The 24,509-nt window shown below is 43.0% G+C and overlaps 1 protein-coding gene across 2 annotated transcripts in view; it reads right to left on the minus strand.

The window, feature by feature from the left end:
- Positions 1-820: 820 nt before the first annotated feature.
- The window catches only part of HS1BP3 (HCLS1 binding protein 3), a 53,383-nt gene continuing 29,694 nt past the window's right edge, over positions 821-24,509 (minus strand). Inside the window, exons 5-8 of one of the 2 annotated variants that reach the window (XM_071807096.1) lie at positions 13,779-13,936; positions 13,145-13,280; positions 7,701-7,909; positions 2,360-2,502 (exon numbers count right to left, since the gene is read on the minus strand). In XM_071807096.1, the coding sequence (XP_071663197.1) occupies positions 2,486-2,502; positions 7,701-7,909; positions 13,145-13,280; positions 13,779-13,936 (520 nt within the window). In that variant the 3' untranslated portion in view covers positions 2,360-2,485. Of the gene's footprint in view, positions 2,503-7,700; positions 7,910-13,144; positions 13,281-13,778; positions 13,937-24,509 lie in introns of both variants that reach the window. The other variant, XM_065835849.2, reaches the window with a different exon arrangement.

The following is a 24,509-nucleotide window of genomic DNA, read 5'->3' on the forward strand; positions in this document are numbered from 1 at the left end:
ACCGTGTTCAGCCTCCATGTCCTGCTCTGGCCTCTGCCTTCTCTTCCAGTTGCATCCTCACACCAGTAACACCTTGTCCTGGTCAGTAAGATCTGCCACCAGCAGGACACAGGCCAGATGTTCCTGTTTAGGGCAGCATGGGGGACAAACTGGACTTCCCAGCCTGCTGCCAGCTCTATTCTTCTGATTTCTCTAATTTACTTCAAGAAATCTTAATCCTTTTCCTTTGTCAATCCCGCACTAAGGGTGAAGATCTGCAGTCTACTGATCATTAAATCCATGGCCCTCAATATGGCAGTTTTAGCAGTGTTGAGGCCATGTGCTGGGCTGCAGGCCAAAAACACTTAAACACACGCATTTTCCCCCAGTAGTGCTGAATAAAGTGGAGATCAAAATTCCTCAAGCCGCAGTTAAATACACAGTGGTTGTTCATGACACCAAGTAATGCAACAGGAAGCCTGTCCTGAGTTAGTTTCTCCTGCCTGCCATCTTCCACCTGATCTTCAACACATCATTTATTTTCTCCTCAGTGCTTTTGTTCTCCTTTTGCAGGATGGGGTAAACAGAATTCCTAATTGCACCAAGACACCATGTGAACAGATGAGATCAGGTACTCCCTGTGCCCAAATATAGTTTTACCTTTAGCTGCTCTCAAAGGAAATATGAGCACAGCTACATTCTTGGTTTCATAACTATTTACACAGGTTTTTATCTGAGTGTGCACTTTAGCACCACATAACGCTCCTCATGTCTTAAATGGAATCCATCCTTTAAATTCAATTTGCTGCTACTGTACAACCTAGGAAGCAACACCACCACCTGCAGGTTAGCAAAATATTTTATTATACTGAAACATACTGCACACAGACAAGAGCCAATGGTTATGTTTTATCTGTCCCATTAAACTAAAATACCCTTACCATATTTTTCATTGTCTTAAAAAGGAAATACTAATAATTTCATTATAAAAATATATACATAGCGCTTTCTATTTATTTTGTTCTATATTAGAAAGGGAAATTTGAGGACAGTGATATGGCTTAAATTTATTAATATTCTCCCTCTGGGGAGCTTGTCTTCACTTCTGGATAGAACACACGTGGAATGAGTTCAGGAATCTCTTGACTGACAGTTATCAACCTGTGACAGCAGGTATCAACTCACATTAGATGTAAATTCAGCATATTCGATCACAGTGCCTGAGCCAGGGAAGAAGAGAGGTAGTTTGGGATGCCCGTTCTATCATGTTTTTTCCTTTCTCTCCTCTTTTTTCCTCTGGATAATCCCAGATTTGTCCTCCCTTGTTTTAACCATTGCTATAGTAATGACCAGACTGTAATTCTATCAAAAAGTTGTGATGGCTTCTTCTTTAAGTTCAGGGAGAATGGAAAGAGAGTGACTCCAGAGAGCAATTCAGAGTTCCTCCATGAGGACACCTGCATGGAATCACCTCCTGGAGAAATCTCTTTCTCTCCACCAAACTACAGTGGAAGCCCAGGAAGACTTGGCTGGAAAAAAATGCCATGAGTCCTACAGCATCCAAACCTCTGACACTCTGCAACCTCCACAGATGTCTGGAGCTGCACTCTCAGCTATTTTCAGTCATTTGCTGTTCTCCCCAGGGCCAGAGGTGCACAGTGTCCAGTGTTTGCAGTCCTGCAAGATGGCATTTGAGCAACAACAAAGCCAGCAGATTGTCAGGCTTAGCTGGAATTTCAGTATCTCTCTGAACTACAGAGGGACTGTTACCTATACTTAACAGTTCCTGGTTATAAATTATTGAAATACCAGTCTGGGAGGAAAGGACGGCTACAAAAATGCACAGGATAAAAGGAAAATTACCTTTCCAGTGAGCTGAAACACGCTGTTTAAACTGACAGGAACAGCATCCTTTCCTGCCTCAGAGCATTTCTTGGACACTATTTACACCTGCCACGTGTGCAACATGCTTACCATTTGCAATTATGACTAAACTGGCCAAAACTGTAATTTGTTGATACTAAAATAGTAGTAGAAAATCTGTAGTTTTGTGTCCCTGTCCACATTCCCTGTATAACCCAGAAAATTTAAGGCAACACTATATTGCAACTGCACTGTTTTGAAAACATCATGTTGAGCCTGTGCCAGTCAAACCTGCCGCTCACTATAAGATTGTATGTACATAAATGAGCACTGTGACTGCAAATAAATCTGGTCAGTTCTTGCTACCACCACTTGAGCTCACTGGGAATTTGGGCCAAGAAGACATCCTTGCATTTTAAAAATATGTATGTTCAAAAAAGACTTGTATCTTGGTTGTTGATAGATTCATTTTCCTGGATATACTGCAGAATGTCCACTTCACTCATTGTTTGAATGCTGTTTTCCTTCGGCTTTGCCAGTGGAGATGGATTAGTGTTCCTGGGGGCAACTGTTGGCTTCTGAGGCAACGGTGGCTTTGGTGGTACCTTAGGTTTTGGTTTGGAGGTTAAATTCAAGAGTTTCTCTAAATCATCTTCAACTCTGGAATGAGAAGAAAACATCAGTAACCTTCAGGGAATTTCTGAACTGCTTCTTCTTTTGTGTGTAAGAAAATGCATCCTTGCGAAACCCAAAACTTTCTGCAGGAATGGATCAACTTTTATGGAAAGTTCTTCCTTAAAGAGAAATTCATCAAAGTTGCAATGATGTCACCAAAATAAGAAGTGTCTTTTTATAATGTGATTTTTCAGTTCACTGTGCAAGTTAATTAATTTTACAATATGTTTTCAAATGTTTAAGTTAAATGCAATTTGCAATTATCAAAATAAAAATAACTTGATTTTAGTTTGGGAAAAAAAAGCCTTTGATTTGTTTCCCCTTCATCCCCATCCCCCAAGACTGAGACTGAGCATCATCCATGCTCAATCATGAGAACTTGGAAAATCTAATGGCTTTAAAAACATTACATTCATATTTGCTTCCAAGAAACTGAAGGAGTTTTGCTATCTGTGAACATATACAACAACTCTTTTTGGTGACTATTTCACTAGAAAATCCCAAAACACCTGAAACGCTTCAGTATGTTTTCTACCTGGATTGTTTGACCTCATCAAAAGCTACAGCATGCTGTGTGTGTTCAACTCTCTTCCCATCAAAGCTGTTAAAAGATATTGAGAGAGACTTTTTAACAGATAATCTTGTGACTTCAAGTGGTATCTGCTTTTGGAAAGTGAGTATGTGAAGGAAAGGGAAAGAGGGCTGTGACACATCATATTGCTAAAAGACATAGCAGAGATGGCAAAGTAAAAGTTACCATAGCTAGAGAAGTCTTTGCAGGCCACAGTAATTTCTGCTCTGAATCAAAATAGCCTCTTGTTTTGGTCCTTTGAGCACAATGGTCAAACAAAGCACCATGACGAGTAAACACAGTTGTTAATTTCCTAAAGGTCTGACTGATAAACAACTGTTAAGCAGTCAAAACCCAGCCAGCAATCCATGCACACCATCAGCTGGGTAATGATGAGCTACAGAAGTGAAGCCCCTGATAAAATTCAAACCTGAAATATGCTTACAAAACATACGACTTCCAAAGGTTCCAGCCCTAACTGTGGCACACAAAATCAAGAAAGCTAAAGCGTAAGAAGTGCAAGCAAAATCTTTTACATGGGGGACCAGGAGTCAAAGATTAAGATGTAATATGTGGGTATCTCCTTGTCAAACCCCAGCTCTAGTGTCACACACTCTACGACCATAGCATCTCAGGCAGTGAAATGATTTAACTGCTTGTTTACAAGCACTGATACAAGAACTGCTTTTATCAAGCTTCAATATCATCTGAATCAGCCCATTAGGCTGTAACGGTGCCAGCTGTCCAACTCCCTCTGCCCCAGCCAAAGGGCAGTCTGAGAGGGAACCTACAAATGAACTAGGAGACAAAATGAAGGTGCAGGAGCTATTCCAAAGGGACTGCAATTTTCTTGGGTGCTAAAATTCCCTTCAAAACTTGTAAAGATAAGAAAGTCTGATCAAATGATTCTTAAAAAAAAAAAAAAAGGCACACATACAGCCCACCCTCTCCCTCTGTCTCTGCTAGAGCATTCCATCCAGAGGTGGGACAGTCCTTCCATGGTGTGAACTGTGGGGTTGTCATCTGCAGGGACAGGAATTGGACTTGACGATCCTTGTGGGTCCCTTCCAACTCAGGACATTCTGTGATTCTATGACATTCTACGATTCATCTACGATTCAATCCAGGAGGATGGGCTGGATGCTCTCTGTTGGCCACAGCACCCAGAACCATCTCGCTGCAAATGGCAAGGAGCAAATGGAGACATGATTAAGGGAAGAGACAAGAGCTGTTTCTCTCTGGGAGGATTCTATGAAGTTCCTCATTTGAGTCCCTGGAGACTGGAAGGGGTTTGTTGGAGCGGCTCTCCAGCAGCTCCACTCACTGGAACAGGACAACACACAGGGTGTCTAAGGAAGGTGCCTTCTTAGTTTCTTCTTCTACACGCTCCATAGGTAGGCAGTCCCCGGAGCGTGAATGAGTCTCACCTCATTTCATATCAGGTATTTTCTGGTCCTTCCACTCATTTATCTTTTGTAATTCATATCTTCCTCACTGCCAGACAATGAGGCCATCTTGGAGGCATTATCCAGACCCCTGAGAGGCCACTGGGACCTGTTGACTACATGAGACTGTGATTTTTCCCTTTCTCTCATTTTTAACCAGTAAATACTTCAACCACACTGGCAGAACAGTTGGTGGGGGCTTCTGCAGACAGTTAAACTAGAGTAGGCAGTTTAAGCAAAGCTGAGCTCTTCCACAGTTTGGGAAGCAACTGATTAGAGTAACTGGCCAGAACCATGGGGAACATGATCAACAGAAGAATCAGATACTTTATTACTCCATACCTAGTGCACTTTGTTTGAATGTTAAAACCACAGGGACTTGAAGAGCTCCAACACCCTCAGCTAAGGATCCCACTGTTATTAAGAAAAACTTCAAGGGTTTCTTTTTTACATTCATCCGTATTAAAAGCTGTGAGGAACTTCTGACCGCACTGTCCAGGCTGAAACAAACTATGCCTACCATGAACTGGCCATACAGTGAACAAGGACTACCCTGGAATTTGATGATCAGAACCCTGCAAAACCATTCTTGAAGTCAGACCTTTTTGTGACTCCCAAAGAGAAACTAAAAAGGATCAGTTTAAACCAAGGTTAATTTTGTAAAATCAACTGACTGAATACTACTATCTAATACCAGGAAACACCTAAACAGACCAACTGGCGGACAGAGCAGGGTCACTGTTCCAGAGCTCTGCAGTTTGAACTCTACCTTGTGGATTTTGTGTTCCTGCAGGCAGCTCCTGCTGTTACCTCAAATTTCATGCCCCAAGTAATTCTGGAAATTATATTCTCTTCCACTTAGATAATAAAATTTCCGGTATCTCTTAGTTTCCATGATTCCATGTGGGTGTCGTATCCCACTTAACTTACAGAACACCTTGTCAAGTGTATTCCTTTCTCCTGAATTCCTCATCTACATAGAAGAAATGAATTTAATTTAAGCCCAGGCATTTTTATTTGCTGCAAACTCTGATATCCAAGAGATATCACACCTGTGATCACATTGCCAAGACATGTTCTTGTTCTCTTTGCTGTGTAATAAACAAAACACGTTAGGGCTGGTATTTCTGAAGCCCAACTTTATTTAGCTGATCTGATGCCTCCTTTCTTGGCATAAATAAATACTGAATGAATCAGTGTCCATATCATGGACATAAATAACAGAAACCATAATAATCAGATGAACAATACACACAGATCATATGGAGGAAACATGATTTTGAACTAGGTCCGCTGCTCAGAAGGGGCAGCAGAAAAAACAGCTCATTAACCTGACGGGATGGTAGAGCTTCCCAAATTCTCTCCCCCTGTGTGCCTCTATACTGATTTCTGTGCTAACCACAGCAACAAAACCACTCAGCACAGTCATAAAAACCCCCAAAAATGCAGTCCACTAGGTTGTAGGGGTGTTTTGGGGGTGGGGTGGGCTTTTTGGTAGTGTGCTTTTAGGCCAAAAATTTTACAGGAGATGATTTTTTAGTCTGGAAGTTGATCATGTAAATCTCCTTTTTTTTTTGTCCTGGATTTTTAAAAGACCTTGGTTAGACAGAAGTCCTTACAGAGAACAGAGCAGATAACATTTGTTCTTTGTCTTAAAACTCGCTTTTCAGTGCTGCAGCGCTAGGCAAACTGTCTGATCCACTGCCGTTTGATCATGTGAGACACAACTGTCTTTGGAAAACTAAAGAGGTAAAATGAAAAATGCCTCAGGCAGAGATAGAAACAAGGACTTCTGTTTCTTAAGAAGCAAATGAATCATTACAATGTGTAACTACCACCATGTTTAACTCTAGACCTGGAGGAGGAAGAAAAAAAATCATGCAACTCTTCTGAAATAACAAGGAGATTAAAAGAAGAACTTTCCCACCCCCACCCTCCATCTTTTTATAGACAATCAGGCATGGAGTCCATGTAATTAATCATTCTCTAATTAGTCTCTTTCTTTCTCTGTAAAGGAAAAGCAGTGCCACATTGTTTAAAATTCCTGCCATACTGTTGTGCTGATTCAAAAACTCTATTGGTGGAAAATCTCATTGTTTCCAGACACAGAAAGTAATCAAAATCCTTTCTGAAGAAAGGATGTCACAAAGCCCTGTGATAGAACTGCTATCATATGGACTTTGAGAGAGTGAACGAATTCTGACTTGGAGACATACGCAGCTGCCATCAGAACATCAGCATTTTAGATGCTGCTTCTCTGAACTCTGTCCTGTCTATCTGGACAAGATCTTTGGGACAGGAATTACTATGGGCATGCACGGCATCTAGCGTGATGGGGACAGTGACCTCTGCTTGCTGGGAATGCTCTAATGAGGAGAATCGGTGATGAAAGGAAGAGACAAAAGACTCCCATAATTTGCTGAACTATCCAAAAGGATCATGCTTGAAGCCAGGTTATGCAACTCACAGCAGTTCTTGCAGAACAGACTTTTATTCTTCCCTGTCTTATTATCAGTGTCTTTATTTTGTCTGGTGTTGATTCCAAGTACGAGAGATACCTTAGTGAAACCTTGGGGAGAGGTGTAATGTCACATATATGACTTGGGAAAATACCTGTGTCCAAAACCAGGCAGGAGGCTTTGAAGCATCTGTTGACCATCACTTCTGCTATGGTCATTACAGACAGCATGATGTGTAAAAGGCCCATACATATTACACAGGCTGGAGTTAACCACAGGAGGGTGAAGCACAGGGGGCTGTGTGGGCAGTATCTTCCCTCCTGTTCCTGCTTTCCCCTGCCATCCGTCACAGGTAAATTCATACCGGTACTTTAACTAGTGCTGGGGAATACGTCTGGACACTGGAACATCAGAGTCTGTACTGCTGAAATGCTAGAAGAACCACTGCCACAGCTTTGGTCTGGGACAGATTAGCCCTCCTTGAAAAGCTCCCAGGCACAACTCGGAGCTGGTGCAGGACAAGGACCATTCCCAGCTGTGCGCAGTCACCGTGTTCTGCAGCTGGAGAGGGTCTAACAGCGTGGACACAGCCCGGTGGGCTGTCTGGCCGAGGGACAGAGAACAGGCTCATCAGTAGAAGTAAGTCATACATGCACATGTCCACAAGAAACAATCTGAGGGGAACTGCCTACTGGTTAGATCACTCACCCAGGAAATTATACAATTCAATTTTTAAAATTTGAAACAGACAGCTGGTTCCATTTTTCACCAGTCTGAAGAAGTTCAAGCCTCGGTCTCCTGCTTCTCTAGAAAGTGTAATTTGGAGGGAGTCCAGTGGTAGGCCATAAAGATGATGAGGGGTCTGGAGCATCTTTCTTATGAGGAGAGCTCTTATGAGAGAGCTGGGTCTGTTCAGCCTAGAGAAGAGAAGCTGAGAGAGGATCTCATCAATGCTTATATGTCAAGGGTGGGTGTCAAGAGGATGGACCAGACTCTTTTCAGTGGTGCCCAACAACAGGATGAGGGGCAACGGGCACAGACTGAAGCACAGGAGGTTCCACCTGAATACGAGAAGAAACTTCTTTACTTTGAGGTGCCAGAGCCCTGGAACAGGCTGCCCAGAGAGGCTGTGGAGTCTCCTTCTCTGGAGACATTCAAACCCACCTGGACACATTCCTGTGTGATCTGCTCTGGTGAACCTGCTTTAGCAGGTGGGTTGGACTGGATGATCTCCAGAGGTCCCTTCCAACCCCAGCCATTCTGTGATTCCATTCTGTTCCTCAGTCACCAGGCAAAGGCACAGGTGGGGCAGGAAGGAGCAGGCAGCTGTTACCCCCCAGCTGAAGATGGCTGTCAAAAATGCAGGTAACCTGGGGCATGACAGTTGAAATCTGGTGACTCTCAAGCCTAGCAAACACATCTCTTGCTACACTAGGAGAGATCAGGACTCTGTGTCCCTTCTCTGTATTACTCTGTACAAGAGAAGTGTTCCTAGGGGTGGGGCAAAAATTAATGTTTCCTGTCTGGCAAAGCCCTTCTATTCTGTTGGCCAAGTTTACTTTGTAGCTCTTCCACTGTTTGTAAGTAGCGTCCCTGCACATCACAGGACAAATGCAATGAACGAAATAAATTCTTGGAAACCATCACAGAAAGTGCTCTGGGGCAGCAAAGAAAACCCATCAAAAACTGTTAGGAAAAGAAGAATGTATTTGTTTACAGAAAGCCACTGCAACCAAATCAAGGCTCCTTCCCCAAAATCAGGTCGCAGCAAGCAAGAGAAACTGCCCTGGAGTGGTCAGGAAATGTCTGATTCCATTGCTGCAACATCCCCTGCCACCTGTCGAACACCAAAACAACCCTCTGCCCAGAAGATCTAAAGTTAAACCATCTGGAAATTCTCAAAGCTCTTCTCCCACCTATGGTGCAGCTCTCACATCCTCAGGACAGCAAAGAAAGCATTTGTCATCATGTAGTAGTGCTGGAGATGGTGTCCCACATGACTCCTGGCTAGTCTGAAGATATAAGTGTTGCTCTCTGAATTCAGCATCTGTTAGTGGTCTCTTAAATGAAGAACATACAAACTTTTTCTGCTTCAAGAGTGGAAACACGTCCTCGGTAAACCTGAACCTAACAAATCTTCTCCAGAAGCTGTAGGGACTGAAGGATGTTTAGAAATGGCCATTGTCAGGATGCAGTTTCACAAACAGCTTCAGCTTCTAATAAGCAATTCCTGAAAGCGTCATCACTTGCATCACTGATGGCACAGCTTGCAGTTGTAAATAGATAAACCTGTAAATCCAGGCAAAATTCATCTTTTAAGGGTATGAGCAGGATGATGCAGCTGTAGCACAAAGGTAAGAGCTGGACTGTCCCTTTCGAGACCAGCAGTCTTGTAAGCCTGAGAAAGAATACATCAGGTCTGCCATCACAGGGCAGAACTGGGATCCTGACGCTGACACTGGTCTCGGCACTGGAAAAAAGACAAATCTTATGCTGACAGCTGCTTCCTTCCCATTCAACTCCCTATTCATTATCAAAGGTGAAATTAATTAAATCTCTCCTAAAAAGCTGCTCAGATGACTGCGATAATTATTTCAGGCTAGGATGTGTGATGATTTATGTAATTCTGTGGGCCCACAGAGCTGCTGAAACATTCACAGGATCAATTCTAGCATCGGTTTTCCACAAAAGCCTGATCCATCACACCAGGCAGGCACAATTTAGATTAATGAGGCAGAAGAGGTCGACCACAGTCCTGCTGCATGAAAACTTAATTTGTACATCTGTGGCCACTGGGTGGATGGAGATGAGAAAATAAGATGGCATGAGAATGCATGATGAGAGAGTTTGCAGGATAGCGATTTCTGCAGAAGCTGACTTCTGTCTCTAACTTAAATGGGAATCAGACCTGAAGAGTAGCCTTGAGAGTGGGGGTAAATGGCCGAACACATCCAGAAGGCATCTTTATATCGTATAATGTGACCTAGGAAAATGACAGGATAAAAGAGAAACTGGTCCCAAGGATAATTCTTTCTAACATTTGGGAAAGGGTTGATCAGCTACCCTTTCATCTCACTGCAGCTGGCCACCTTGCACCTTGGAAAAGTCAAAAGCAGTGGTACCCAGGACTTCTCAGAAGAGCCTGGGGTTTCTCCATATCCCTGTGGTGAAAAGATAAGCCAAAAGGACTTTGTTATCTACCCTTCCCTTCCTTCATGGGATGCAGTTTGAGAAAGAGTATGATGTGCTCCTTTCTTTCTGAAAGCAAGATGATGGGGCTTGACCTTGCTGGTTCCTACCACAGCAATTTATCTCTTTTCCAGAGGTTCTGGAAGGACACGCAAGTACAGTGCTCTACAGGCATCTCACTCACATATTATGGCAGACCTAGTGGGTGGAAAGAGTGTCTGTATCTACAACGCCATTGGTTAGAATGAGGTAGCTCACCTAGTTTCTCCATCACCATGACTTAATATCTGTTGGTAGGCCATGAAATTAGTAACCAGTAAAAGGTTGGACAATGGTCGGGAAGAGGGAAGGTATTTGTTTGAATGGACATGGGCATTTTGTGATAAATCTTTCATTACAGTTACAAAGAAATTGGTTCATCTCAGAGCTCAACACTTGTCAATGTAAAGTAGGTAATTCTATTTAAAATAGTCATTCTCGTTTCATTTAAGCAGGTACCCACAGAGAGCAGAGTCTTCAGTTTGCAATGAGAACATTTATCATATTCTCTTCTCCCTCACGTTGTGACAAGCACAGCCCACGCATATTTTGCAGACTCATTTGTCTCCATAACAGTCTCTTCCTCAGGAGTTACAAGTCACTGCTGGGGATTCTCTGCTGTGCTGATAGGACTGTGGTGCTGCTGCTGCTACAACCACACAGGTACCATAAAGACCATGAAGGACTTGGTTGCTCCTGTGCTCTGCTCTGAACGTCACCTTTGTCCCATCTCCCCTTTGGAAGCAGAAGGTCCTGCCTTAGGCTGTGTTCTCCTATCTCTGCCCATGATTCTCTGGAAAGCACATTTTCCAGTAAGTCAGACGCTTCTCAGTTCTACCACATGCATGTGAGCAGAGCATGTGGCACGTACAAATGCACACTACGTAAGTCAAGAGCTATCACATCTGCACTACTCAGCTAATCCATTTGTGGACAGCAAATATATCTGGGTTTCTGGACCTACCACAGACCTGCTGGTGCATCAAAGCTCAGGCCGGTCTTAGGTCTTGACAAAATGTGCTCAGGCAATTTACACACAGGTGAGATGAAACAGTCTACTAGGTGAAAACAGCATTGCCTCTGCTCTTCCTCCCTTTAACAGCTGTTAACGGGATTATCCTTGGGAATAGATTTAGGACCAGGCTTCTCTTTTCTCCTGTCATTTTAACAGTAAAGCCCCCAGTCACCTAGTAATTCAGTCCATGAGCTCTCTAGGATGTGCAGATAACACCGTGAACTAGGTTTATTCAGGGGATTTCAGAGGGCGTTGGGCACCTGAACAGGCCTGTCTGCCTGTACCTTTTGAGCAGCCTGGAATTGCCTCTGGATTCCCATAGCAACTTTCCCATTGGACTACTGCCATGATTTTCTGCTTCATTATGTGTGTTCATTTCCAATTGGACCTTGATGACTTGTCAACTACTGAAAACGCTGGGACAATTCAAGAATAAATGAAAACTACTGGAATTGAAAAGAAATGGAATCTTTTTCCCATGGGTTTCTGTTACCATCTGGGTGTGCTGCTAACACTAATGGCCTCAAACTGATCTAAAAGGATGGTCTATTGGTCTCGGTGCAGACTTCAGAGACCTTTCTCTACCACAGCGGAAGAGAAAACATATAATCCAAAGGACATTAACCTGACAGATGGAGAAGCTCTCTCCTCTAGTGGATATCAATGCAAGGACCGCATTGAAATGGGTGCTTCTCTTCTAGCCCTATAAACAATCTGGATCAAGCACTATGTGCTGAGATTGCTAGCAGAGGTGAAAGCAAACCTGAAAATACTGCAAGTGCTTATGTGTTTGTTTGCTCCCAATATACCACAGCCCTAAACCAGGTCATGTCCTGCCTCATCAGCTTCTATAAACATCAAGTGGGCTGTCAGGATGAAATGCGAGATGGCACCCAAACCAATTTAACCTCTGTTTAAATTAAGTTAGGCATTACTGCTGAGACAGCTAGCACTTCTGCATGCACAGAAAGCAATAGCTGCAAAATTACCAGCTTCAGGAGAGGTTTGAAACCACACACAGGTTCTCTCTCCTGGGTTTAGTACCTGCTGCAGAAATCATACATCCTAACAGGACCTGGCTGGCGAGAATTAGCCATGGGAGCAGGTTGGCCTCATCAATCAGATGCCAGCCTGAGATCCAGAAGGTATGAATCTGACTTCTTACTGTAGCACAGATTCGCTGGTGATGCTGGTCTCTCTGGTTGATCTCGTAAGCATTACCAGAGCAGGCAAACTAGCCTTCTGGGAGAGATGTCAGGAATAAAACACACTAAGTGATTATATACTCCAGGGTTACACTAACAAGTGGGCAGGTAAGTGTAAGAACAAGTACATTATGCATTCCTGCAACTGTGAGCTCTAGTCCTCCTTTCCATTAGATTAAAAATTAAATGCAGGGTGATTAATGAGAGTCCTTCACAACAATAGAGGTGGGCACAGGATTCCTCCTGAAGTGGGCACTGAGGTTTGTGAGCTACCAGCAGAAGATCATTCCTCTTGTTGCAAGAGGCAAGAGCCCCTGATTTCAGCTTTTAAGGCTGAATTCCTCTGTTTCTGGGGTTTGTTTCTCACTTTTCACCATGGAGGTCAGTTTTCACTCTCTGTGGATCACTTGCAGAAAGTCAAAGTGTCATGCTAGAAAACATGGACTAGATAGCATGCCTTAGGCATTCAAGACCCTTCTTCTGGAGTCACAGAATAATACCTTGCACCCTACTTTTCTCAAAGGGTCTTTCTCATTTCCTTTCCAAGCTTCATGACACATATCTTACCTCTACTTGTAAGTACAATTACTAATTTCCAGTTGGCATTCAAGGAATTTAAGCTTTGCCATCAAATTCTTCGATTTGGAGGTCTCAATGACTCCTCAGATCACATTCATCCTATAGGGCAGATTTGAGATGCATACCTCAGCAGTTCCTCAGTGTCCTCCTCAGGATCTGTGTTCAGCACGGACTCCCTGTGCTGACAGGCCGCTGGCAGCAGTAGTGAGTCACCCAGTCTTACCACCCCGCCAAGGTCTGGATCTTCAAATAATTTCAGATCTAGAAAGGGGAACCAGAAAACGCTGCAGTTACATCATGCTATGTAACACAATACCTGCATTAACAGCAGCTGGTAAATCTGGCTGCTGGACTGAAAAAAAGGATCACGTAGACAATTCTTTTTTTTTACAAGGAGTTTCAGTCCACAAAGTGCAGTGCTACTCTGCACTCTCAGGACTTGGTAAATCTGCTTTCTTCTTGCACTCAAAAGTAGGTCACGTTATTCTTGTTAGTGTGGCATGAGTGACTGTGGGACCACCAGCTCCCAAAGAACTATATCCCAGCCCAAAATCTCAACAGCGAACAGCTGTGCAAACTACAGGTCTTAGAGATTCTTTCTGAATGATTTTAGATGATTCTGTCTCAGCTGATGATTTGCCTTGACATTCCCAAGCCATTATTTAGCTGGTGTACTCTCTATCACTACATTTTAAAAGCTCATTTATACACATGCTTTACAGAAAACAATCTGTATATAAAAATATAGAACAGATTTACTCTCTTTCATCTTCTTCCTGGGACCAACTGATGAGAAATCTTTATCGGGGCCAAAGAGTCCTTCATCTGGATCTACTTCCTCTTCAAAAATGGTTAATTTGGGCTTTTCTTCCTTGGTTGGAGGAGCAGGAGCAGATACCTTCTTCTTTTTTATAGTTCTGAAAACATGCGAGACAAGAAAGTCAGCTGCAATTCTTCATTTAACACGGAAGATTTACGGCTAGAAAGTCTTAAAAGCTGAAAATAGATGGAGGCTGGGAAAGGATTAGAGAAAGGTACACGGACATCTTTTAGCTGCTGGCAGGAACAGGATATTGAGCTGGAGGGACTGTTGGTCTGACATCACCTACCTGTGCTCATGTTTTGTATTCTTAAGAACTATCAGGGAACCCAATGGGACTGGAAGAGCAGGGTTAACAATGCTGTGCTGTGCAAACTACCACTCAATCCCATTTGTTTTAAGCAGTTCTGCTCCTCCAACACAGAAAGCTTAAAATAAGAAAGAAAAAGCCATTCATAGACAGACAGAAAAGGGACGGCTTGAAAAATAAAGTGCAGGTTGGACCATCGTACTGATCCCTTTGGAAAGGTTTTAAAAAATCTTTTGCTCCTTTATTTTGGCAGTGTCTGCTGCTGGTTTTGACTGCTGCATAGTCCTTACATCACAGTGTTAGACACTCTCCTCAGCCTCCCCAGAGGGACATGATATGAAGACTACATCACCTTTAAGTTGAAGCAAGCAGGGACTGAAAGATACTTGGTTGGACAGACTGCTGTTTGCAGAATTTACAAATGTCACTCAGTTCTTTCTTGAGCCAAGGAGAAGATTAGCTTCCTTTAAATTTAGTCTTCTCTAAAATTTGACAGTGACAAAGTTAATTTTTAGGCTTCTTCCCAACTCGGTAGAGAGAGACATCTCCACAGGACAATTAATCCCATCTATTTTGAACACTGATATTTGGATGCAATCTCTGAAGATCTCCTCTCCTCCCGGCTGGAGAAGGAAGCTAAAACCTAGTTTGGATTAGAGGCCTCATTTGCACATGGCTTAAACAAGGAGAGACGAATCCCCTTCCAAGAACAGAGTGAAAAGCCTGTGCCTCATGGTCTCATACCGAGGAGTCACGTTCCACCAGCTGAAGCTACAAGGCAGCTCTCACAGCAGGGTGGCTTAAGTTGTGAGGCAAACCAGATGGCACGAAATAGAACATTTAAAGAACAGGACAGAACCCTTTGGATGAGAAGTCCAACTCAAACTAAGCTGAAGGAAAAGCATTCCTTAGGACAGCATGTCCTTCCTAGAAATTGCCAAATTTTAGAGATCTTTACTCTTTGCAGTCATGGCCCTGCAATTTCTAAGGCAGCCCCTTCGAAGGCCTCTTACAATACAAGATCTGATCTCCTTTGCAGAGAGCAGGTCAGGTTTCAGCCCAGAGCAAACTCAATTATCAGAACTTAACATGCCATAGTCATCAAAAACTAAGAACAAGGTCAAAAGATTATACATACATTCCAACTACATTAAAGAACCTTGTAAAATCCTCTTCCGATTGCAGCTGCACACAAAAGAGTGGAGTCCAGTTACTTCTAGTTATTTTCACAAGTTTATTATCACCAAAATAGAACTCGTGGATGATGTTACCTTGCTACCACCACTTTGTCTCTTAGCAATGGGAAATGCTGCAGTTCAAATGTCAAAGAGGAACCCTCGTGCAGAAGTTAAATACAGCCTTATTTGGAAATAATACCCTATTTGATATACTGCAGTTGTCAGTGACTAATTTACTGTACTATTTATGATACAAACCTTCTTTTTAAAACAGGAGAAACCTTGATGGCTTTCTTTTTTTCACATTTATTTTCATTATGGATATGTCTTCTGAATTTGAGCTACTTTTGAAAGGTCAGCTCTAAGGAACTGTCTCAGACTGAAGCATTTGTAAAAGATCCTTCTTCCAAAACCTGACAAAATCTAAAGTTATAATATGTACATGCTAGGCTGCTTTCACTTAGGATTTCTACACGAACTCAAATTCATTGCTTTATTAACTGTGCTAAGAAACCTATCACTCAAACGAAGCTAAGTATCAAAATAAAGTTAAAAAAATGAGAGCTATTGTATTTAACAACAGCAACAGAAGAACAGTAAGACTGAATCTTTCACAACAGGCAAATTGATTAAAAATAGAATTAGTAGACTCAACTAAACCCCATCTACCAGGGAAGAAGCAACCTTTATTTGTATATTCATCCCTTGTAAATATTCTTTGAGAAGTTAATGATCATATAGATGACGATCTGCCAACCTACGGACTGCCAAAAAGTCTTCGACATGATCCCTTGTCCATCCAGAGTTATAACAGCTTTCCTGATGCGTAAGAGCCTGTTATGCCACAGGTACTTATATACATGAGCCAATACATTCCCAACAACAGCTCTCCACCACAGTGAAGTTAACAAGGAGTTACTAATAGTTAGCTAAAGTATTTGCAGCAGAGTATCAGAATGGTGTGAAATACTGAGGGAAGAGAACCATAAAGAGTGTGATAAAGAACAGCCATGTAAAACAAAATTAATTTAACTGAAAGGTCCTGGTAATAACTTTCTGTTTAGTCTACCTACCAAACCAGCCCACTTACACTGGTTCACTTTCTGTTTTGCCAGGGGACTCCATTGGCAGCTACAGGGCACGGGGCCAAACCCACAGGGCTTGGCTGCTACCAGTAGGAACTCGAAGTTGTTTTTCTGCCTTCAAGTTGTTTCCCCTCACTGCCCTTCTAAGGAAGCCACAGCTATTCTGCCAAGTAATTCCACCAGACCCATACAGGGACTCTGCTGAGGTCGGTCTCCAACTGGGAAAGCGGGTTCCCACGGTTCTGTATTTAGCTGTGCCAGCCCTGGCTGTGCACTGAGCGGAGGTTAATGGGTGAGAAAGGCTGTGCAAGAACTTTAGGAGCTTGTCTGAGGTTCTGGTTTCCCCATCAACTTCAGCTGGGCTGTGTGTCTGCCTGCCCGCTCATCCTGTCTGTACTCCTGCCACCTCGCCACGAGCAGGGACCAGGGGCTCAGCTGGAACTGGGCTCATCGTGAAGCCACACGCTGGTAGGTGTGTGGAGGAGAAGCTGCAAGGACAGTTAATTCAATGATCACGATGTGCCAGGATGCAGTAAGACGCTGCAGGGATGCAGAGGTTTTAGGGAAGACAAAAATGAAGGAACACCTAGTCTCCCAAAGCACCACTGTACCCAAGACCTGAACTTCATCAGCGTCTTCTTTGTCCATCATGCTCACAACCTTGTCACCTGACATTTTCAAACTACTGGCATCCAGCTGGCAGAAGATGACCCGTGTCACTGCTATTTCTTTCTTGTTGAAACAAGTGAACCTTGGAAGACCACTCTAGCGAATTTCAAAAATTTTAACAAAAAACAAACCAGCCCTAAAGAGGATGTATCCTGTGCTCAGCTGAACATATTTACCCAGTTCAGCTCACTGACTATACATGAAGCACTATGAGAATGATTCCAAAACACTACTATCTTCTGCTCTGAGTCCAAAAGGAACCGTACTGCTCATAAATGACTGTAGATAAAGACAAGCCTCCGAACTGACATGGACAAAACTGGATGATCAAAAATTAGGGTACATGAATCCACCTAGTCAGGTTGCTGGTACACTTGACAACCCAGTGGAGATCCCTGGCTCCCAAATGATTCTCAAATCACCCCTGAAAATGTCAACAAACCCCTGTATGCAGAAGGCACTTTACAACCTAACTCATTTTGTGAGTGCCACTCTTTCGTGGTTGTTTGCCAACACAATGTAGGTCACTTGTTTGGCAGCCTCCATATCTCACCAATAATGCAGAGAAACTGTAGAAAACAACCACAAGGATGACTAAGACACTCCAAACTCAGAACATTTCCAGACCTGCATGTGTGGCAGTTGTATTTTGAAATATTGGACCTCCAGACCTAATGCTCGGTGACACAGAGCTTAAATCAAAGGGCATGTCTACTGTGCTCAATACAGACAACAATTCTTGATCCTTGCTCAGTACTGGGTTAAAGAGTGTGTGTCATTATTCAGAATAAGTGTAATCTCAGCGCACAGACAAAAATCTTCAGAATTTATTATTCTGAAAGTATGACCATCTCTTTTTTATAGAAATAAGATCATGCTCCATGAAAGGAATGTTGCCGTAATATGAAAAGACTTATTCAGAATGGACATATATTTTAGGTGTCCGTGGGATTTTACAAGGAAAGAGCTCACTAACACAAATGGACATCCCACCTCCTGCAAATCTACATTCAGGCTTCAACAAAAGAACTACTGCTAAAACAGCAGCAATATTAGCACATCTTTTTGAAAACCAATTCTGAAAAAACAAAGAACCCACACACTAGTCCCTGCAGAAAACAAAATGTCATCTGCCGCTTTCTTTTCATCCAACAGTGCTCATTTTCCAAAGCCGCCTGATAACAACAGACAGGACAAAGGGAGTCATTCTCATCCGCTTTGGGCAAGGAAAGCCAAATAGAAATTCTAAGCCCGCCAGCTCCACGCAGCCTGACTGCTGAGCGTTCAGCAACCGTGACAAGTGCTGGCCGCGGGGATCTTTCACCTCACACAGTAATCTTTGTCTTGCGGACATCACAGTAACTTACAGTGTTTTAAATGGCTCTGGCGTATCCCAAAATAGGATAATGCATAATAGATGGAATAAATCTCCTATTAGAAATCATTTGGAAGACAAGCAGTCAATTGCAGGCAAAGTTTCTGCTGCTGCAGCCCATGGATTAGCCCAGCCTTGGACTATTGTTCCACCAGAGCAACAGATGGAAGAAAGCCTGAAGGAACAGATTTTCAAGAGTTCTGCTCCCATCTAAGGACCTGCTTTTGTGGAGAGATTTTTCTGAAGGGGTCAGCACTCAGGAGAACCTGTTCTTCCTAAAAGAAGCCAAGCTGTTTTCATAATCTCCTCCAGCTTTCTGATTACATCCTTTTTCAATATAATTTGAAAACAGATGACAAGACCGCAGACGGACAACTTTTGTTTAGTATGCAGCTCATTAGCAATAATCATAGAAACATTTCCTAAAACGTTCTCAACTAAATAACTAATAAATCAGACAGGCACTCTCATGCCTGGCAAGGGAACAAGGGTTACACAGTAGATTGCAAAGAAAGAAAATAAACATAAAGGAAATTTATTTATAATTTTCCTTCAGTTTTCTAGACTAAACCAGAATGTGAGACTTGCTGAAAGAAATTAAGGACAACAAAAACCAAGCTCCAAAATATAATAATGACTAAATCAAACCACAGTAAGGACACTGGTCCAGAACAAGAAAGGCATAATAAAGTTGCCAAGAATGATGTGAAAAAGCCAAAAATAGTCACTAGTATTTTAGATTTCATCTGCAAAGCAGCAGAATGGTACTTTCAGGCTTTTTGACACCAGTGAAACAGTTCTTATCCTAATACTCCTGTGAATGATGCACATTTTCAAATATGTAATACCAGATAACACGCACTAATGTGTTTTGGAAAAAAGCTGGCCAAGTATCTTTCTGCACCCTGGATGTAACTACGCAACACATTTTAGAACTACAGGGAGGTTACAGAGGGCTAAAAATAAAGCTATTTTAGAAATGAGAAAAGTTAGAAAAGTACAACATGAAGTATGGCCTGGTGAGCATTGCCTTGATGCTTGGTAAAGTTAAAGAAAGGCAGATAATTGCATATAATCAGTAAGTAATTAAAAAAGCATTCATTACTAAAGTCCTGCTGGAATCACGCTGCTCTTTCCTTTTCATGAACCTACAGGTTTGGTTAATGATGGTATCTTATCCAAGGACTGACATCACAACCCTGAGACTTCCCACTGTTTTCTTACCCAGCAGGACCAGCCAACGGCAGCTCCTGTGCTCAAGCTCCTGTGGATGGGGATCCCACTGAAGCATCGCAGGTACCTGCTGCTCTGGAGAGAAGGAGTCGGAGCTATTAATACCTCTGCTTTAACTTAGGCACTCAGATGCCTCAAGCAAGGAGGGGACAAAACCAGAACATTCTCTTTTCGGTTGTTCTCTGCAACTTTGGTGGGACGAGGAGGAGAGGATATTATGTCTTGCTGTTCAGCCTATGAATTAATAAAAGAGTTATAAGGCATGCATGATGATGGCAGCGTCAGGGCTTGAGGCATAGCAGCTTTTTTATGCCCCTAATTATCTTTCTATATTTGTATTTTGGTAAGACTTGATTTCAAATTGAAAAAAAAATGAGAGAAACACTGATTTTTCCTCTGCTTCCCTCTTCTGGGGCACCTTCTGTTTTCCCTGTGACTAGTCCTTGCGATTTCTGCCCAATACTATCCTATTTCCCCTTTTCATTCAATCAATCTCTCAAAGTTTCTGGCCAGTATCAGGCACTTGTTCCACCTCCAGAATCTGCAGCTTTGCCTTATTCTCCAGACTGACAATTATAACACGTCTCCTCGTCATCTTCAGACCTCTTCTCCTCATCTGCATCACCCTCTTACCCTCCAGAGCTCTATTCTGGACTCTTCTTTTTCTGCTTTAACTCTAAAGATTACTATTGCTGGTCAAATTGTGCTTTTGAAAAAGACCACAGGCTGCAACTGAAGGAGAAACAAGAAACTGCAATGGGAAAGTGTGAAAATGCAGAAGGGAAGGTAAGGAAAATAAAGGGATGAAATTAAGCAGAGGTAAGAGCAGACAAGTTAGCAAAGAAAGAAAAAGAGATGAGGGTGAAGGTGATTACAAATGATAACCAGCTATAACTACTGACCACCGAAAACAAACAAGGTTGTTTACCAGTCAGTTGTCAATAAAATAAAATTAATGTTAAATGTTAAATAAACATAAAATCTTTCTGGAGAAGGAAGCTTTATCAGGAAAAAAATTAGGATGAGCAGTTTGGACTTAACAAACTCTGCCAGATGTTACTCCTTGATCTGTTTTCTTTAAGCTCACTATCCAAGCCTTTGGTATCAGGCCTAGCTTTATGTTTTGACCCTATAAAAATTACACTCTTAAGAAAAAAGTCTATTCCTTGCACTAATTAATAACTGCTACAGGTCTATAGCTCCAAAGAAAACAAATTCTTGCGCAAGTACTGTGTTGCATGCCTGTAAAGTGATGTCTACATGCAGTACAACTCAACAATAAAATGTGTGACACGACAAGTATATAAATATGACAACTGTAATTAAATCAACCTCCCAACATTGTCCCTTTATGAGCCATTCTTCACAAAATGTTCTGAGCAGCTTCACAATCAAAGTCAACCAGGCTGAAACAAACAGGGTGTGAAAAAATCCAGATAGCGAGCATGTTATGAGCCACATGCTCAACAGTTGCAGGAGCAAACACAAAAAAGAACCCTCACAAATAGGGAACTGATGGTACTGAAAGTATCCAATGCTATGGTAAGAATTCTTACAACTAGCAAGTAAAATTAAAGTGACAAATGCAAATAGCAACCACTTTGGAGCAGTGACTGGCTTCTTCAACACTGAAATGGAGAAAAAGTCAAACACACATGTGGAACATAGCATGGTAGCTTCTTGTTATATGTATTTAAATAATTTCTGGAAAAGCATTGAACACATGAATAGTTTTGATGCCTCATTTCCAGAAGTGTTGGGCACTCACATCTCTAAATCATAGAACCAGAGTCACAGAATGGTTTGGTTTGGTTTGGAAGGGACCTTTGAAGATCATTTAGTCCAATCCCCCTGCCATGGACAGGGATACCTTCCACTATTCCACTAGACCAGGTTGCTCAGAGCCCTGGCCCACCTGGCCTTGAACACTTCCAGGGATGGGCATCTACAGCTTGTTTGAGCAGCTGTTCCAGTGTCTCACCACCCTTATAATAAAAAAATTTCTTCCTTATGTCCAATCTAAATCTATCCTGTTTCAGTTTAAAACTTACAATTTTAAAGTTGTCCTGTCACTACTGGCCTTGGTAAAGTCAAATCAGCAGGACCTGCAACTTCTTGGTGCCTCCTCCCAAGGACAGGCAGCCTGACTGCTCCACATCTACTTTATAAAAAGGTTTCATTTTGTGTTACCTAATCTGGTGATTCTGGAGCACAAGTCTGATGGGGAGAGGCCGAGGGAACTGGGGCTGTTCAGCCTGGAGAAAAGGAGGCTGAGGGGAGACCTTATCACTGTCTGCAACTGCCTGAAAGGAGGCTGTAGCATGGAGGGGGTTGGTCTCTTCTCTCAAGTAACAAGTGATAGGATGAGAGGAAATGGCCTCAAATTGCACCAGGGGAGGTTTAGATTGGAGGTCAGGAAAAAATTCTTCCTGGAAAGGGTTGTCAGGCATTGGAACAGGCTGCCCAAGGAAGTGGTGGAGTCACCATCCCTGGAGGGGTTTAAGAGGCATTTAGATGAGGTTCTTAGGGACATGGTTTAGTGCTAGAGTTAGGTTATGGTTGGACTTGATGACCCTGAGGGTATCTTCCAACCAAAATGATTATGTGATTTTATGATCTTTACCTCCTCGCAAACAGAATGCCATCACATCCAGCACCATCTCCTGTCACCTATGTCTCACAGCCTCCCAGCCTCACGCTGTGCTCCTCAGGAGAAGGGCACTTCACCTGTGGTGCCACCTCATGTGAATTCCCACATCCAAAAGCAGAATGGGCACAAGAACCCAGACTGTGGGCACAACTCTAGTTTTTTAACTGCCTGTGAACAGAAAAGGCTCAAATAAGTACCTTGCACCAAAAAACCTCTGGCCTCTCTAATCCCAGAGGCTCCATATAAAACCATCTGCAGGGCATCCCTCTTTATTTTTTTGCCTGGTATCTGCACAGACCCACTCCCAACCTACAAAAAAACTCAGCAGACTGCCAATGATGTTCCAGTCTAAAATTTTGCCTGACATACCTGTCACACCACATCTAGAGAGCTTATGAAGAGCCAGAGCAGGGCTGGTTACCAAGGCAGTGAGCAGATTCCAGCAGTAAAGCAGGATTTGCACTCAGAGGCAGAACTGCTTCAGAAGCGCAGGGTCTCAACCGCGCCACGATTCAGCTCGAGGAGGGAAGACAGGGCTGAGCCTGGTTCCCCACTGCCTTCCTTCCCCACATCTTGCTGTTCAGAGAGGTCACTTTTTCTCTCTTGACTGTGCTGTGAGTAAAACAAACCTCTCACTGCAACACAGGGATGGCTCTGCAGGAAACAGGATAGAGAAGGACACAGTGAGATGATGTCAGAGCTACATGAAACCGCTGCTGCAGACACAGCCCTGCGCTCTGGCTGCTGCCTCTCCTGCTGATCACGAGATCAAAACCTCATCCATGAAAAGAAAATGTGGCTTTCCTGCCTAGAGGTTTCTTGTGTTGTTATTTTTTGTAACAGAGGTAAGAAAAAATTGCTCTGGGTGAAATGTTCCCCAGGCCATGGATATGCACATTGCACAAAGCGATTCCACTTCTGATGTTGGAGATGTTGCTGGAGGTCAGGCTGTAGGAACAGTCACACCAGGGAGCACCGGAGACATAAAACTCCCCCCTAAACAAGGCACCGAGGCTCTGCAGTGCCAGCTGCCAAGAGGCTGCTTTCTGCTTCAAGCAGAAAAAAAGCTGACACAGTTCCGCATTTTCTAATTGGATTCCGATTTACGTTTTTATCACTAACTATCCTGACTTCTCAGCACACAAGCTCTTGCAACGTAAGTAATTTCAGGGGCTGGGCACTGAGCTCAGGACACAGAACAGCTGGCTGGCACGATGAATGGATGGGTTCAGCAGGGGAAGCACTGAGAGCCCCTTGCGGAGCACGGCGAGGTCAGGCGCCGAATCGCAGAAACCTGGTACATGCAAGAAATCTACGAACATGTGACTAAAAGAAGAAGAAAAAAGTTGTTTTTACAAGTGTTCTGGCTTATGCGTGAAATCCAGCTCAGTGCCAGTGTTATTTAACAGCCACAATAATATTCTAAAATCATAATTAAAATCATTCCCCTCCTACTGGCAAAAAAATCTCTCAGAATTCAGCTCACCCAGAGTGACACTTGCTATTCCCACAGCGCTCTTCAGAGATGGCAGACGGATGATCTCAGTAAGGCCTCCAACTAGCATCTCATCTCCCCAGAGAATGACAACTTGACACAAGTGACACGAGCCTGCAGATCCACCCAACTGACTCACTGCAGACCAGGCTCCTTGCTCCTGCTTACCCACCGGATGATCCGCTACCAACAGCCATCCCCCTTCAGATTAGAAACACTGAGGATTCTTGTGCTGCAAGGAATGCAGCCGGGAAAGTGGATCAGGGAACACGTAGAAATGCTGGTAAACATTTCAGGCTCCCAAATCCCAGACAAAGTGACACCTCAGGCCGCTCTAGAGCCAAAAAGCCACAAGTGGATGGTGCTGTATTAGCTCAAGGAGAGCTCTTTTCAGGCTTAGCTGCTGTTGATTCATGGTGTGGGCTTGGGCAAGTAACCTGATCGTTTGGGCCAGTCTGCTGACTCACAAATCCTAAATGGACTCAAAGGATATTAAAGTTACACCACTTTATATCAATAGAGAATCTGGTGAAATTAAGACACATAATAAATCTGAGAGATGACAGAAATTAACTGAGGTTTGGTAAGGGAAATCTTTTGTTAATAAACAGGGAAAGCAGGAGTTATTATATATCACTAATCTGTGTCAGTGGGGGGGACTAGTGGAAAAATGAT

This window comes from Patagioenas fasciata, chromosome 3 (genome assembly GCF_037038585.1).
Source record: "Patagioenas fasciata isolate bPatFas1 chromosome 3, bPatFas1.hap1, whole genome shotgun sequence".
Lineage (NCBI taxonomy): Eukaryota > Metazoa > Chordata > Aves > Columbiformes > Columbidae > Patagioenas > Patagioenas fasciata.